Here is a 17533-nt window from a genome sequence, read left to right on the forward strand (position 1 = left end):
TACAAAAAAGATCTTCGCGACCCAGATAACCATGATGGTGTGATCACTCACCTAGAGCCAGACATCCAGGAATGTGAAGTCAAGTGGGCCTTAGGAAGCATCACTGTGAACAAAGCTAGTGGAGGTGATGGAATTCCAGTTGAGCTATTTCAAATCCTAAAAGATGATGCTGTGAAAGTGCTGCACTCAATATGCCAGCAAATCTGGAAAACTCAGCAGTGGCCACAGGACTGGAAAAGGTCAGTTTCCATTCCAGTCCCAAAGAAAGGCAATGCCAAAGGATGTTTAAACTACTGCACAGTTGCACTCATCTCACACACTAGCAAAGTAACGCTCAAAATTCTCCAAGTCAGGCTTCGACAAAGCATGAACCGTAAACTTCCAGATATTCAAGCTGGATTTAGAAAAGGCAGAGGAACCAGAAATCAAATTGCCAACATCTGCTGAATCATCGAAAAAGCAAGAGAGTTCCAGAAAAAGCTCCAGAAGTTCTACTTCTGCTTTATTGACTATGTCAAAGCCTTTGTGTGGACCACAACAAACTGAAAAATTTTTAAAGAGATGGGAATACCAGACCACCTGACCTGCCTCCTGAGAAATCTGTATGCAGGTCAAGAAGCAACAGTTAGAATTGGACATGGAACAGAAGACTGGTTCCAAATTGGGAAAGGAGTACATCAAGGCTGTATATTGTCACCCTACTTATTTAACTTATATGCAGAGTACATCATGAGAAATGCTGGACTGGATGAAGCACAAACTGGAATCAAGATGGCCAGGAGAAATATCAATAACCTCGGATATCCAGATGACACCACCCTATGGCAGAAAGTGACGAGCCTCTTGATTAAAGTGAAAGAGGAGAGTGAAAAAGTTGGTTTAAAGCTCAACATTCAGAAAACTAAGATCATGGCATCCAGTCCCATCACTTCATGGCAAATAGATGGGGAAACAATGGATACATGATAGACTTTATTTTTGGGAGCTCCAAAATCACTGCAGATTTTGTCACAGATGGTGACTGAAGCCATGAAATTAAAAGACTCTCCTTGGAAGAAAAGCTATGACCATGTAAAGTAATTAGCCTCTAACTAATAAAAATAAATGAAAAAAAAAAAAAAAGAAAGAAAAGAAAAGCTATGACCAACCTAGACAGCATATTAAAAAGCAGAGACATTACTGACAAAAGCCCCTCTAGTCAAAGCTATCGTTTTTCCAGTAGTCATGTATGGATGTGAGAGTTGGACTATAAAGAAATCTGAGCACGGAAGAATTGATACTTTTGAACTGTGGCGTTGGAGAAGACTCTTCAGAGTCCCTTGGAGTGCAAGGAGATCCAACCAGTGCATCCTAAAGCAAATCTGTCCTGAATATTCATCGGAAGGATTGATGTTGAAGCTGAAACTCCAATACTTTGGCCGCCTGATGGGAAGAACTGACTCATTTGCAAAGACCCTGATACTGGGAAAGATTGAAGATGGGAGGAGAAGGGGACGACAGAGGATGAGATGGTTGGATAGCATCACGGACGCGATGGACATGAGTTTGAGTAAGCTCGGGGGGTAGGTGATGGACAGGGAAGCCTGGCGTGCTGCAGCCCATGGGGTCGCAAAGAGACACGACTGAGCTACTGAACTGAAACCGAACTCCCCGGTGTCAGGTCCTGGTCTTGACTTTCTACAATAGCGCCACGAGTGTGAGAGGTGGGTACTGCAACCCCCGTGTAGAGACGCGGGAACTAGGGCCGGCAGGGGAGGGTGGGTGTCCTGGAACGCCCCTGGGCGGGGCCTCAGACCAACCTCGCCCCGCTGGGCCGGCCCGGGCTGGACAGCGCGCAGGCAGTTCAGTCAGCTTCCAGCGAGCCGAACGGGCCATGGAGCCGGTGTCGCTGCAGGACTTCGTGTGCGCCCTGGACCCCGCCTCCCTCCCGCGTGTGCTGCGGGTCTGCTCGGGGGTCTACTTCCAGGGTGAGTGAAGGGCCGAGACCCCTCCGACCCCACGGCCTCGCCGCGGACCGGCTTCCCCCGACCCGGACCTTGGAAACCTGGGGCCTGCGCCCCGGGGTTCGAATCCGACGCTGCCGCTACCCAAGCTGTGTGATTGGGGCCACTCTCCAACTTCTCCGGGCCACGGCTTTGGCCTCCGTGGAATTGGTGGGGGGCGGGGGGGTGGTCGCTGACTGCCCGGCAGGGTGGCGATGGGAAGTCACTGAGCTCGGATACTCAGGTGGGTGGAACCGAGCCAAGCTGGGCTGGAACCGTCGGGCGCATTGCAGGAGGTCCGACCGTGCGCGGTCTCGGCACTCAGGCGCTCGCGATGGGGAGCTGTTGCTTGATGATTCTGAAGGGCCAGGTCACCCCTCCCCTCCGTGTACCCTCCGCTGCCCCACCTTGACACCTGTCTACGTGTCCTATTCTTCGGTCCCTCCAATCCCGCCTTTGCCCCTCTGCTCGGCATTGGGCAGTACTTGAGTCGACCAGCTCTTCGGTTCGCAGCTGAAATGACTCCTCCTCCGGGAAGCCCTCCTGGCTCCTTGCACGCCCGCACATCTGCCCACCTGGCCGCAGCCCGCCTGGTTCACAGGGGTGGCGCACAGCTGGGGCTTCGTCAGTAGTCATTGCCTGAAAGATCTAGAGGGGAAGAACTGACAGGCCGTGAAGGTGAAGGGAGAGGCGGCAGCTCTGAGCGGGGGCGGGCGGGAGGAACTGTGGGCGGCTGAGTGGGGAAGGAGGAGGCGGAGGAGAGAGGGAAGCGAGAGTCTGGGTGGGGTGGAGAAGGTTCCTTCCTTCGAGAGCAAACTCCGCCTGAGTGCCCTGACCCATCCTGTTCCCTCCACCTGCTCCCTTGCTCCGCACAGGAAAGCGTTCTGAGGCTCCAAGTGGATTCACAGATCAAGGCTGAGACACCTGAAGGGCCACCGGAGGCGGGACCCGCCACCAGGCCATGGGGCCCTGCCAGGGCCGCTTGGGAATCCCATTTGAGGGATCTGGGTTCAAATCTCACTCTTCCTGTCTCTGGGAGCTTCCTGCAGGCATCTGTGCTGTTTGCTCTCCTCCTGACTCCCCCCGCCCCACCCCACACTGTGTCACAATATTTGTTTCCTCATTCTGCTCCCCACCCCCACCCCGGGAGAAGGGAAGTGGAGGAAGTTAGGAGAAGAGAACCTGACAAGGTGACCGCGTGGGGGTGGGGGTGAGCTGGAGAAGGGCGGATGGTGATCCTGGTGGGACAGGTGGCTCTGATTGCTGCGTGGTTCGGAGCCCCAGGTTGGAGGCAGACATCCCGGCCGAGTCCTGGTAATGCCTTTTACTACCTGATCATCTTGGGCTGCCCGCCCATTCATCCTTGCCAAGTCCTTATATAGGAACAAAAAGTCCTTCCCTCCAAGGATAGTCATGGGTCTTGAGCGCGGTGATACCCCTGCAGAACTGGGCACAGCAGTGGGCATCGAGTCCGTCTCCAGCACCAGGGCTGCTGTTCTTACCAGCCCTGAGGGTCTGGAGCCTAAACTGTGTGTTGGAGCCTGATTGTATTTTCCTGGGGGTAAGGGATGGGGTTTTCATCAGTTTTTCCGGCCCTGCTGGGCTGCCCTCGGTGTGAGGTAGAGTCAGGTGGCCTCGAGTTTTGCCTACCTGCAGTGTCTGTCCTTTGTTCAGCAGGATGGCGGGGTGGGGGCCTATGCACTGCCCGAGTGGAGAGATCTTTATTGAGCACCTTCCATGTTCTGGATGCTGCTTTAAGCTCTTGAAACCAGGAAACGTGGGGCTACTGTGCTTGAAAGTGGGGGCCCGGAACCCTGCCTACAGGGCCCACCCTCTCAGTGGCCTGCCATTCTCTCCTGTGCTTCCTTTAAAAACAAGTCATTTGAAGAAGAAAGTGCCAGTGTGGGTGTTTGGCTCTTTGTGATCTCAGAGCCTCTCTGGGCTTGACTTTGCAGCTGTCTAATAAGGGAATTGGGCTTCTCTAGTGGCTCAGATAGTAAAGAATCCACCTGCAGTGCAGACCTGAGCTCGATCCCTGGGTGGGGAAGATTCCCTGGAGGAGGGCATGGCAACCCACTCCAGGTTACTTGCCTGGAGAATCTCATGGAGAGAGGAGCCCGGCAGGCTATAACAGTCCATAGGGTCCCAAAGGGCTGGACACGACTGAAGCGACTTAGCACGCAATAAGGGAATTGGGATTTACTGGGTGGTTTATTCATTTGTGACTTAAAACACCCTCTTTGAGGCTGAGCCTGTGCTGGGTGAGCTGGATCAGTCCTGTTGTATGAGTTAAGTTCCAGAGGCTGGGGGCTGTGACCGCAGAGGGGTACAGTCAGCGCTAAAAGCAGGCGAAGTGGCATCGATGCTGCCTGAGGACAGATGAGCCGGTGGGTGCTGGGCAGGGAAGACAGGGAAGGGCATTCCAGGTGGTGGGAACAGTGCGGGCAAAGGTGTGGTGAGCGGCGCCTTGGGGGAACAGAGCCCTGGCCCCCAGTGACTGGCATTCGCTGAATGGGCGAAACCGAGTCTGTGTCTCTGCAGGCTCCATCTACGAGATCTCTGGGAACGAGTGCTGCCTCTCCACAGGAGACTTGATCAAGGTCACCCACGTTCGCCTCCAAAAGGTGGTCTGTGAGAACCCAGGGACAGGCCAGACCACCGAGCTCGCTCCCAACTTCCAGGGTAAGGTGGGCACTTCTGCCTCCCTGAGTGCCCCGGAACCCTCCAGACATACTCTCAGACCCACTGGACCCCCCGCACAAACCCCCGGCCCTCTGGGTTGGCCCCCACGGCCCTCTCACATCCACCGCCACCCATCCCCGAGGCACAGATGACCCCTGAGCGCTCTGACGGTGCCCCGAGCTGGCATGGCTGTGTGCTCTCCTTGTCCATCTCTGATGACGTCTGCCTCTTGGCAGAGACTTTTCCTGTTTTGTGTCTTTGTCCACGTGCCTGTTTTTGTCGTCGTCCCCACATTCACTCACCAAACATTCATTGACCCTTGCTGCGCACCAGGCCTTGTGCTAGGGGTTGGGGGGTGTGCGCTCAGGATGAATCAGATGCAGCCTCCTCCGGTGGGGAGCTTCCAGGATGGCAGGAGGGCAGCAGAAGCAGGCACCCTTTAGAGAGGGCTCTGGGCACGAGGGGCCTGCCTCAGAGGTCTGTGCGGGCTTCCTGGGGGAGGTAGCACCTGAGTTGGAGGAAGGATCCCAGCTAGAGGGAGTGGCATGTGTACAAAGCATAGTCACTGCAGGAGGTGTGCGACGGTCTGCAGGCCCTGACGCTAAAACCAGCAGCCTGGATGGGAACTTCCAGGTCTGCCGGCTACTAGCTGTGGCCGTGGTGAGTTCCCACGGTCTCTTTGCCTCAGCTCCGTTTTCTGTAATGAGGCAGTCAGGCTTGATGGCATCACCTACTCGATGGACATGAGTTTGAGCAAACTCCGGGAGATAGTGAAGGACAGGGAAGCCTGGCGTGCTGCAGTCCACGGGGTTGCAAAGAGTCAGACACGACTGAGCGATGAACAGCAACAAGGTTTGATGTGAGCATTGAATGAGTTGCCATGTATGATGCGCTCAGAACAGGGCTGGGCTCAGAGCAGGTGCTCTCTGAGGGCTTGTTTTCAGTATGGTTTCCTGATTTTAATCACTGAAGTACAGTTTTGTGAGTGAATGTTTTTGTTTTTTAGGACATGCACCAAATATTAGGAGTAATATTTAAATATAACGGGGCGTCAGGTCTGTAAGGGGCCTGGTGAGGGCATGGGTTCCAGGTGAGGAGCAAGAGGTGGGGAGGTGAGTGGAAGCCAGACCACTGAGGGGGGCTTGTGTGGGGCACTGATCCATTTCAGTCTTTATTTTGAAGCTATTAAGTAGCCAAAGAGGGTTTTAAAAAGGGAAGTGATGTGTTTTGTTTTCTATTTTGAGGATTTTTAAAAAACTTGAAATAATTTCAGACTCACAGAAGACTTTCTAGAATTTCTATATACTGTTTATCCAGATTCACCAATTATTAAGCATTTTGTTACGTTTTCTCTCTGTGTATATTATATACACATATACATACATATGAACATATATTACTATTATATGTGTGTACATATGTAATCTTTTTATCTATCTGTGTGTGTATATATATATATCTTTTTCTGAACCATTTGAGAGTAAGTTACAGACATGATGCCCTATTACATCTAAATATTACTCCTAATATTGAGTGTATCTCTTAGAAAACAAAGGCGTTCACTCACAAAGCTATAGTTCAGTGATTAAATTCAGAAAATCTAATATTGATACAATACTACTGTTTAATCCACAGTCTGTATTCAAATTTCACCAGCTACCCTATAGTATCCTTGATAGCCTGGTGTTTGCCTTGATTCAGAATTCAGCCCCAGATCACACGTGACATTCAGTTTGGCCTCCTTTAGTCTCCTTCAGGCTGAAATAGTTCCTCTGCCTGCCTTTGCCTTGATACCAGTGTTTTCTGAAGAGTCCAGATCAGTACTTTGGCAGAATATCCTTCAGACCGAGTTTGTGTGCTGCTTCCTTGAATAGATTTGTGTGGAGGGTTTGGGGCAGGAAAACGCAAGAAGTGATATTACCTCCGGACATGGGGTATCTTAGGCCAGTCTGGTGGCAGAAGAATGGACAGGGCAGGGGGCGGGGGTGGAAGGGGAAAGGGTAGGTCAGGGGTCATTTGGCCAGTAGCTCTTGAGTTTCTAGTTTGGCAGGGACAGTGGTGCTCACCCACCCAGGACAGGGTGATGGGAGCTAGGGTGTGGAAACAGAGCAGTGCTGAGGTATCTGGGGGCAAAGATGGAAAACGTCAGGGGCAGGAGGCGCTGGGAGGCGGGAGAATGTGGCAGTCAGCGTGTCTGTCCTGTTCTGTGTCTGGTGACAATCCCTCTGTGTCTGTGTCGGAAGGAGCCATCCCCAGCCCTGCCCCTCGCTGTCCACTCGATACAGTCACTTGCTGCCTCTAGTCCCTCAGCCCTGCAGCCTGGATATGCCAACGCTGGCCCACCTTTGACCCCTGTCCTCGGGATTCTGCCTGGTTCTCTGCAGCCAGACCTGGGTGTGGGGTTCACGGCCCTAGGCTGAGCAAAAGCCTGCCCCACCCTGACACCCCCTGCTGTGCCCCCACAGGCCACTTCAGCTCCCTCACCGGCCCCCAGAGCTATGGAACCCTGGAGGAACTGGTCCATGCTGCAACCCAGAGCTCCAAGCTACTGCCCATCCGCTTCATGTCGACCCACAGAATCACCACCAAGGCCAGGGTGGTGCCTGAAGAGCAGCCCCTCAAGCTGGAGGCTGTGGAGATGCACAACGGGACCTGCTGTGCCCGCTGCGTGCTGGACTCCGGGGCCCAGCAGGTCCTTCTGCACCTGCCCTTGTCCCAGCAGGGGCCCTTCTGGAAACTGGAGCCCGGGCCCCCTCGGACCCTGCTCCAGGTGCTGCAGGACCCCGCCCTGAGGGCCGCCCTCCTCACCTGCTCCGCCTTCCCCTGGAGCTCCCTGACCTTGATGCCCCAGTATGAGGTCGAAGCCATCATGCACTGTGAGTTCCCGGGGCAGGAGGATGGGGGTGGGAGGCGGGAGGGACAGAGAGGTCCCAGGGGAGCTGCTCTGATGGACGATGCCCCCCTCCCTGTGGACAGACCAGGGATTCTGGGTGGTTTACCTGGTATATACAATGTAATGGAGTGAAGATTCCCCAGCAGTGGAAGTTGGGTGCAAAAGGAGATAGGAAAACAGGGTAACTTAAGTAAGATCCCATATAGTTTATAAAATTGGGCAGAAGTTGGGTTGTGCGCTTGTCCACTGCTAGGACAAAGAAACGGAGTGTTACAAAGTGAAACCTTGAGCCTTTGCTCTGAAGAAATGTATTTTCCTGTTCCTGGGGAGGGCAGGATTGTTGGTGAAGGGCCTGCTGTCTGGGAAAAGGCACTGTCTGGCTGAGTCCCCCGGCTGTTTCTTAGGTCACTTCTCAGGTGGACTGGTGGCCTCACACAGAGGGTTGGTGAAGCAGAGGCAGAACCTGCCAGGTCTGGCCGGTCGGCGGCCACGCTGGAGCAGAGGTAGAAGGATTGGTGTGTATGTCGAGGTTCCCAGGGCACCCCCACCCCGTTCTTCTACCTCCACTCAGGCTTGGCCTCCGCCTGGCCAGACCTCTGCCTCATCAACCCTGCTTTGGATGCTACCAGAAGCCTCACTGAGGACTGTCTTAAAGAACCTATGCTTTGTTTACTAGTTTTTTTGTTTTTTTTTTTAATAACAAGTTGGCTGCCCTGGAGAATGAGGCAGCTCAGGTAATCTAGAAAACATTCTAAAGGAAAAAAAAAAACAAAAAAACCAAAAACAATATAATGAGCCTGCATGTGCCCATGTCCCAGCTTCAACCAGTTATCAGCTCGTCTGGCACAGAGCAAAATTCCCAACCCTGTGACCTGAGGGAAGTCATCACCACTCCTCGGAGTCTCAGTGTCCTCATCTGCAAAATGGGAACATTCCCTGTTCCAACTTCCATGTGGTGCGACTCACACAGCACAGTGGGTAGGCCAGTTTTCCTCATTCTCTTAGAGTTTAATGCACTTGGCACTTTCAACACCAGGGCAGGACGTTGTCCAAAGTCATGTAGTCAGTGTTTTTCTTGATTTGACTTTATCTGTTCAAATCCAGAAAGGATTTGGAAAGACAATTTATACAATTATATTCAAAATTCAATTAAAATTTTGAAAGTAAACTGACTGGATATTCAGTGATATTAAGGAATTACCAAATGATTATTTCAATGTGATCATTACCTAGTTGTTATTAAAATTTTAATTATTCCTTCTTTTAGCAATACACACTGAAATGGTCACAGATGGCAAGATATGATTATTCTGATTCAAAGTAACCCAGTGGAGGGGGAATGGATAGATGGGGGTATAAATGAAAGAAGATGGTTTAAATGTTGAAGCTGGATGACAGGTACTTAAGGGTTCACAATACTTATTCTACTTTTGTAAACATTTAAAACTTTCTATAATAACTTTTTATTAATTTTTAAAGAGATTTTTTAAAAATGTAGATCATTTTTAAAGTCTTTATTGAATTGGTTACAATATTGCTTCTGCTTTGTTTTGGTTTTTTTGGCCACTAGGCACGCATGTAGGGGTCTTAGTTCCCCGACCAGGGATTAAACACACATCCCCCTGTATTGGAAGGCGAAGTCTTAACCACTGGACCACCAGGGAAGTCCCTATAATAACTTTTTAAAAAGAGGTAGAAGGAAAGGAGTGGGTGAGGAAGCTGGCACAATAGGAAAATGCTGGTAGGGAGGAAAAGATGGAGACAGGCAGGAGGTCAGCAGGCCCAGACCTCTGAGGGGAGGAGGGCACGGACCCGGGCTGACCTCTCCCCTCCACAGTGCGCAGGACCGTCGTCAAGATCCCCTCCACCCTGGAGGTCGACGTGGAGGATGTCACCGCCTCCTCGCAGCACATTCACTTCATACAGCCGCTGCTGCTGAGCGAGGCCCTGGCCCGGGGAGGCCCCTTCCCCCTGGCCACAGAGATCCTGGAAGTTCCGGAGGGGTCCCCCAGCTTCCTCAGCCCGTGGCTGAGCTCCTTACAGAAGGGCCAGAGGCTCTACCTCCATGGCTTGGCTTCGCCGCCCTGGCGGTTCTTGGCCTCGACCAGGGGCCGGAAGGTGCCCAGACACTTCATGATCTCCAGCGCCTACCGGGGCAAGCTGCGGCGGCGGCCGAGAGAGTTCCCCACGGCCTATGACCTCCTGGGAGCTTTCCAGCCAGGCCAGCCACTCCGGGTCGTGACCACAAAGGACTGTGAGGGAGATGAGCTGGAGAACCTGGGGTTTGCGTCCCTGGCTGTGGGTGACAGGCTGGAGGTGCTGGGGTCTGGCCAGGCCCTTGGGCAACATGAGAAGGACATAGATGTCTTGGTGTGTCAGCGGCTAGGTGAGCAGACTGGGGAGGAAGAGGCTGGGGAGGATGACGAGGTGGAGGACCAAGAACAGATTCTGCTGCCCCTCTACTTCTCTGGCGGCTTTGTGGAGGAGCTGAGCGATGCCCGGCGCTACAGCCTGCAGGACCTGACTGCCCAGTTCTCACTGCCCTGTGAGGTCAAGGTGGTGGCCAAGGACCCCAGGCACCCCGCCGACCCTCTGCCCTCCTTCCCGGGCCTGCAGCTGGAAGAAAAGATCCTGGAACCCTTCTTGGTGGTCAGCCTGGACTCCGACCCCGAGATGTGCTTCGAGATCCCTCCCCGGTGGCTGGATCTGACTGTCGCAGAGGTCGAGGAGCTGCCGGGCCAGCCGTCTGGGCCCCTCCCCACAGCCACAGTGGAGGAGCTGACGGAGGCCTTCTACTATCGCCTGCGGAAGCTACCGGCCTTTGAGAGTCAAGCTCCCCCACCCAGGCCTCCGAAGAGTAAGGGCCTCAGTGAGCAGAAGAAGCAGATGAGCAAGGAGAAAGGAGTCAAGGTACCAAGAGAACCCATCGGGCAGGGAGGGGCCCTCTGTTGGGATCATTCAAGTCCTGCTGTTCTTTCTTTGTCTGGCATGGCACTTCTCTTCCAGTTGTAGGGAACCTGCGGTTTATAAACGTGCACACCTGGTCCCTGCTATTCCATCCTGACCATCCTGACATCAGTGTGATTATCCGTATTTTACGGCTGAGAAAATGAGGTCTCAGAGACTCTGAGATGTGCCCCAAGTTACACAGTTCAGGGGCCCTGAACTGGAGCATAGCGTTGTGACTCCAAGTTCACGGGGCTCTTCCTGTCTCTGCTAACACTCCCCAGCTCACGCTACAGCATTTTTCACCCGAACCATTATAGCAGCCTTTTCAACCCCTCCCTACCGATATCGGAATGGCCTCCCACATCTCTCCTGGTCGCTGAGGGGCCTCAGCCCCATCTGCTGAACCCTTCAGTGGCTCCCCGTTGCTGGGGGTGATGGACTCCCTTAACATGGTATCCAGGGTCCTTTAGAGCTGACTTCAGCCTCGCCTTCCCAGGCCGGTTTTCCATGTCAGCAGCCCACGCTCCAACTCCTGACGCGCCCTCAATATGCCAAGATTCCCGCCTCAGCACTTCACGCAAGCCAGTCTTTTTGCCAGGAACGTTCTTCCTCCTTTCAGACTCCTGGGCAAGGCTCAGCTTAGATTTCTTCCAAGGCAGTGACAGTCCTTCCTCATCTGTATGCACACTGCATGCTGTATGTAGCCTGGAGGTGGGACTACGCCTGTCGATTTTTCTTTTTCTGGTTGCGCTGCGTCTTCACTGCTGTGCGCACTCGCTCTAGTTGCAGCGAGTGGGGGCTACTTGAGTTGTGGTTTGTGGGTTTCTCTTGTTGCTGAGCATGGGCTCCAGGCGTGTGGGCTTAGCTGTCTCACAGTTTGTGGAATCTTCCTGGACCAGGGATTGAAGCCATGTCCCCTGCGTTGGAGGCTGATTCTTAACCATTGGACCACCAGGGACGTCCAGTCATGAAGTTTTAATCAGTTGTATTTGGTCTCTCGGGCTAGAACAAGAGTTCTGTGGGGCAGGCTCCGCTGACTCCAAGGCAGGCGGAGAAGGTGAGAAAAACTCACTGCCGGTGAGTCTGAACAGAACCAGATTGAATCACAAGGGGGAAAGAACCGCAGAGTCAGAAACACTAAGTTCACGTCCCAGCTTCCTCACTCTGTGGCCTGTACCCCTTCTCTGGGCACGTTTCCTCACCAGTGAGCCTGAGATAACATTGATAAATCTTAGTGCAGTTTTGTTAGCCTCAGTTGGTAAAGAACCCGCCTGCAAGGCAGAAGACCCCGGTTCGATTTCTGGATCGGGAAGATCTGCTGGAGAAGGAATAGGCTACTCACTCCAGTATTCTGGCCTGGAGAATTCCATGGACTTTATAGTCCATGGGGTCACAAAGAGTCAGACACCATCGAGCAACTTTCACTTTCACTCGTTGGGTGCTTACTCTGGGGCAGGCACCTCATATGCAGCTCCCCCAGCCCTCACGACCTCCCTCTGAGGTGGGCATTGGCAGTTCTTTTTACGGTTGAGAAAACAAGAGGCACAGAGTTTACCTGAGATCACAGTTAGAACTTCTCCAATGACTCAGCAGGTAAGGAACCCACCTGTAATGCAGGAGACAGGAGACTCTGGTTTGATCCCTGGGTTGGGGAGGTCCCCTGGAGGAGGGTATGGCAACTCACTTCAGTATTCTTGCCTGAAAAATCCCATGGACAGAGGAGCCTGGAGGGCTACAGCCCAAAGGGTCACAAAGAGTCGGACACAACTGAGCGAATAAGCACACACATGCACACACACACACACACACACACACAAAATCCCATGGACAGAGGAGCCTGGAGGGCTACAGCCCAAAGGGTCACAAAGAGTCGGACACAACTGAGCGACTAAGCACACACACACACACACACCCCTCTGGAAAGTGGCAGGCTGGGGGTTGAAATTGGGTCTGACCACATGGCCTGAGCACCTTCGGACACAACTGAGCAACTAAGCACACACACACACACACACACACACCTGAGCGACTAAGCACACACACACACACACACAACTGAGCGACTAAGCACACACACACACACACACAACTGAGTGACTAAGCACACACACACACACACACACACACACAACTGAGCGACTAAGCACACACACACACACACACACACAACTGAGCGACTAAGCACACACACACACACACACCGGCAAATGGCAGGCTGGGGGTTGAAATTGGGTCTGACCACATGGCCTGAGCACCTTCCATGCTTAAGGCGTGTTGGGGCGTAGGGGAGAATGATATATATAAAACGCACTTTGTAAACTGTTAACAAGCCTATTGTTTTGGGATGTGGCGAGACTTGTATTTCGTACTATGTAGGGAGGTAGTGGGATGGTGGTGGAAGTTAAAAGGTGACCCCGATAACTCCATGGCTGATTCATGTCAATGTATGACAAAACCCACTGCAATGTTGTGAAGTAATTAGCCTCCAACTAATAAAAATAAGTGGAAAAAAAAAAAAAGACTTTGGGCAAAAAAAAAAAAAGTGACCCCGAGCCATCTCAGCCCCAGCAGGGGCTCGTATCTGTGGGCAGTGGGTGGGGTAGTTGTTTTCTGACAAGAGTCAAGAATAGACTAGGACCTCTGAAACACAGGCCTGTGACAGTGTTGGAAAGAGTGCGGTCCAGAGCTGAGACCTCCACCCCAGCCTTGGTTTCTTTGGGCCCATTTCCTGCTTGTTGTCCTAGAACCAGCAACTCTCCCTCCCTGGGCACGAGTGTTCTCTGCTGCTCACCAGGGAACTGTTTGCTCCTGAAAGCATGGCGGGAAGAGCAGTGGCTTTCGTTTTGTTCTGTTTATTTCTGGCTGCGCTGGGTCTTCGTTGCCGGGCGCGGGCTTTCTCGAGTCGCGGTGTACTTGCTTCTCATTGTGGTTGCACTGGCATCTCTTGTTGCGGCACGTGGGCTCTAGAGCATGGACTCGGTAGTTGTGGCGCACAAGCATAGTTGCCCCGTGGCTTGTGGGATCCTCCCAGGCCAGGGATCGAACCTGTGTCCCCTGCACTAGCAGGCGGATTATTAACCACTGGACCACCAGGGATGTCCCGAGCAGCAGCTTTTTAGAGGTCACAGACCTGTTCTGGGTCCCAAGCTTGACCTGGCCAGGGATCCTGTGAGGCGTGACGTGGCACATTTTTCACTGAGCCTGGTTCCTTACCTACAAACTGGGAGCTCAAACAGCTCCTCAGAGGATGAAATGAGCCGATATGCATACAGTGTTTGGTACATCGTGTGTTTGGCACATGGTAGGAGTTCAGTAAAAGTCTTCTTCCTCTGGGACGCTTCTCAGCCCTGCACTCTTAATTCTGAGGCTTTGTGACTACATTTTATTCCTTCGGTGACAGATCTGAAGCACAATGACTAAATCCCTGTGGAAAAATGCAGGGACATTTTCCTGTCTGGCCCCCAATCCCATTATCCCTCATCCTGATCCCCTTTTCCCCTGCCAAAGAACATTTCAAATGCTTGTAGCAAAAACTCCTGGTGTTCTGAGATGTGCTACTCTGAAAGGGAAGTTCAGAGGGGAGCAGAGGAAGTGACATTTGGGGGAAATTGTATTTCGTGGACTCTGCCACCCTGTTTTTTGAGATCCCACTGACTTCTGCTTTTTCTCCCACATAGTCCTCTCAAGTCTCCAAATTGCAGGAACCACCTCTGCTGCCTAAACTCAGGACGAAGTCCTTGCCAAAGGTCATCCAGGACAGCTCCAATTTATATAGTGAGGTTCCTGGCCGCAAGAAGGGCCACAGGCCCGCCGTGCCCATCACTGAAGATTCAGGTGAGTTCCCTCAGCCCCTGTTCATCCAATCCTTGCTTCTCCCCTCCCCACCATTCTGCTGCTGCTGTGCCTCTGATGGCACCAGCCAGACCCTCAGCAGGGCCCTGCCTGTGGCCAGACCCTTCCGCAGTCCTAGTTGGATGCACAGGCCTATATGGGGTGAGCTTAGGCTGAAGGATCCTTACTGTCCTTCTTCTAGGGGCTCCAGGGCCCTGGCAAGCAAAATGACTTCATCCCCCAACTACCCTCCCCGAGTCACATGGGAATGTTGGCAAAGTGTGCAGACACAACCAATTGTGGCTTCTGGGCTATCAAGGACCTTAGAGCGTCCAGACCAAACCCTCCCCTGTCCAGGGGGTGGAAGTGCCCTAAAGAGGGGAAGCAATCTAAGGCTGAAGATCCTTACTTACCGGGATTCTTTTGCAGATGATGAACATGATTACGAAGAAATACTTGAGCAGTTTTCGAAAACCCTCTAGGCACTGAAGGAACCTTATGTCCTAACTGCTGCTTCTCAGGGAATCTGAGATACCAGCTGACAGTTAGAGGCTTGTAGAGGACCCTGGACAAGACCTCTCAGAAATCAGACTGTGGATGAGGAATGGCCGTCTGGGGACTGACTGGAAACCTGCACCCCCTCCCCTCAGGTCCAGGTTCCTGCCACCAGGGCTGGCTTCTCTGGGCCCAGCATCCTGCATTCGGCTCTCAGCCTCAGAGCTTTGGTATCAAGTAGCCAACTGGGTTCTACTTAATCCTGCATCCGCAATACCAGCTGTCCCACTGGTTAGTGCAGAAGGGAACCCAAGAGACGGCCCACCTTGGTGCTGGCAGCACAGCGCCTCCTGCCTCTTGGTAAAGGGGGCTCAATCCTGATCACACGCTGCAGTGGGAGTTTTTTTAAAACATGTACCACCCCTTCTCCACTCTTGTCTCCCACTCCCCATCCCCAGCTCTGAGCCCGAGGGACTGGGACTGTCTTCCTCATCTTTGCAGCACCCAGCACATAAACAGCTAGAGCTGACTATCCAGTATTATTTTAAAACCAGAGAATAAAAATTACATCTGAGCTTCTGGAAAAATGATAATCATGATCACTTATTAAGTTGCATCTGTGTGCCAGACTCTACAAGCCCTATCTAAATTCTCAACTCTCTGAGGTAAACAATGGCAGGATTGTCAGCAGAGGACAGGATAGACAAATAGATGGTAGGAGTCTCCAGCTGAGGTGGAAGCTGAATAGATGGCCCAGTTTCCACTCCTGGATTCTAGGCATTACACCTGAGTGTCCTTCCTTTGCCTGCTACCATCCCTCCGGCTCTCTGGACCCATGCCACACCCCAGCACGGAGCTCTCCAGGTGACCCCTGCGCAGTGACTACTGCTGCTGGGCCAGTCTCCAGTACCTAGCACTCATTCTTGTCTTCACAGCAGTTCCCATGCCCTCCTCCGCAGACACAGTCTTACTACACAACGGACGCTGAGGAACAGCGCACTCTGGGAAAGCAGTAAGCAAAGAAGAGTTCCTCCCGGGCACAGGACCCCTAGGGTCAGGACCACATGCAAAACGGCAGCAGCTTTTACTGTCAAGTCCGCACTGGGTTTTGGCACCAAACTGAGTGAGGTCACAGAAGGGAGGCAGAGAGGACCACCAGTTTCCTCAAAAGGGCATTTCTGAGTGGCCAAATGCTACCATGAGGAGAAGGCAGTGATTTCCTAGCAGGGAAAGCTGGGCTTAAATCGAAAACATGGTTGAAAACCACATTGTGAATGTCTTACCAGAGCAACGGGGGCAGGCAGGGAATGGACCAAAGGCAGACGCCGCCCTCGGTGCTCATCTCCTTTCCCTCTGCGATAAACCACTGGGCGGGGGGAGGGCATTATAATGAGGTTAGAGTCCCCCCACCCCCCAGCAGTGATCTCCAAAGTGAGCACACACGATGACTGACGGGGAAACAGAAGAATTACAGCTGATCCTGGAACAAGGGGGTCAGCGCACTGATCCCCACACAGTCAAAAATCCACATGTAACTTTACAGTTGGCCCTCTGTATATGCAGATTCAGCCAACTGCAGATTGTGTAGTGTGTACTTATTGAAAAAATCTGAGTTTAAGTGGACCTGTGCGGTTCACACTGTGATGTTCAAGGGTTAACTGTATTAGTATCCCTTCATATTTATTTTTAATATCCTTTTTCATTTCTAATTTTTGAATGTTTTGTAATATACATAACAAACTAACATAGTAACAGATGTAAATAACTGTTAAATAAAGGAATGTAACTTGGGGATGCATGCTCAAAAATGTATCAAGAGTTTTGAGTTTCTCTCAACATTTCCCACCTGTACACCTAGAAGGATCTTCCCGAGAGGAGGCTGGACTCATGGCTTGGCCGTGACATTGGGGATTTCTGAGCACTTGGGTCACAGTGCTGTTCTGTCTCAACTGCATGCCAAGAGAACACTGCATACCCGACATCCCAGGTGACCACAAACATCCAAAAGTGTACGCTCCCCCGGCCTGAGCAGGTAGAAGCTCTACAGAGGCTGGGGTTTCATTCTGCTGAGGAGTGGCCTGCCTCTGCTCAGTCCCAAGGGCCTCTGTAGTGCTCGGGAACCACAGAACTCCTGTAAGATCATGTCAATGCCAAGATGGCAGGGAACTCTATCACCGGGCAGCTACTCTGTGTTACTGGGAATGTGGAGTCAGCAACACCTGGGACACCAGTCTCTTCTCTTGCTTTATACTCCTAGAAGTTGGCAAATGGGCTGACACAGTAGGTACTGAACTTGCTGAGTTAATGAGCAAGCAGTTCTTGACTGCTAAGTCAAATTCAAAGTCAAAAGAAGAAGAAAAAACCCGAACCACTGCTCTTGTCCCCTTGCCCATTTGAGGGTGTCAACATGGTAACTAGAAAGAGAAGTAGACTACCCATGAAAGTATCCTATCATGCATTCCATATTCAAATGAATATTTTTTTAAACCTGTTTTTAGCCATTGTTTTAGGAAACAAGAATGGACACGCTTGCAGATAAACACACTGCTTGACTGACTTGTAAGCATCTGCACAGTCCCCGGGTGGGAAGTATCCTCTAAGCGCAGAGAGCAACCACATTGTTGTTCTCTGTCAGAAACCAAGGGGGGTGGGGCCTCCTTCACACAGCTGCTGGTAGACGTCATTTAGAAACACAGTTAAA

General features: G+C 52.2%; 1 protein-coding gene across 1 annotated transcript; it reads left to right on the forward strand.

The window, feature by feature from the left end:
* Positions 1-1812: 1812 nt before the first annotated feature.
* THEMIS2 (thymocyte selection associated family member 2) lies at positions 1813-16640 on the forward strand. The gene is made up of 6 exons (XM_043445676.1): positions 1813-1967; positions 4524-4664; positions 7130-7540; positions 9395-10467; positions 14184-14340; positions 14767-16640. The coding sequence occupies exons 1-6, from the start codon at positions 1874-1876 to the stop codon at positions 14817-14819; spliced, it is 1929 nt and encodes a 642-aa protein (XP_043301611.1). The 5' UTR covers positions 1813-1873; the 3' UTR covers positions 14820-16640.
* The last annotated feature ends 893 nt before the right edge of the window (positions 16641-17533 follow it).

Source organism: Cervus canadensis, chromosome 24 (assembly GCF_019320065.1).
Source record: "Cervus canadensis isolate Bull #8, Minnesota chromosome 24, ASM1932006v1, whole genome shotgun sequence".
Lineage (NCBI taxonomy): Eukaryota > Metazoa > Chordata > Mammalia > Artiodactyla > Cervidae > Cervus > Cervus canadensis.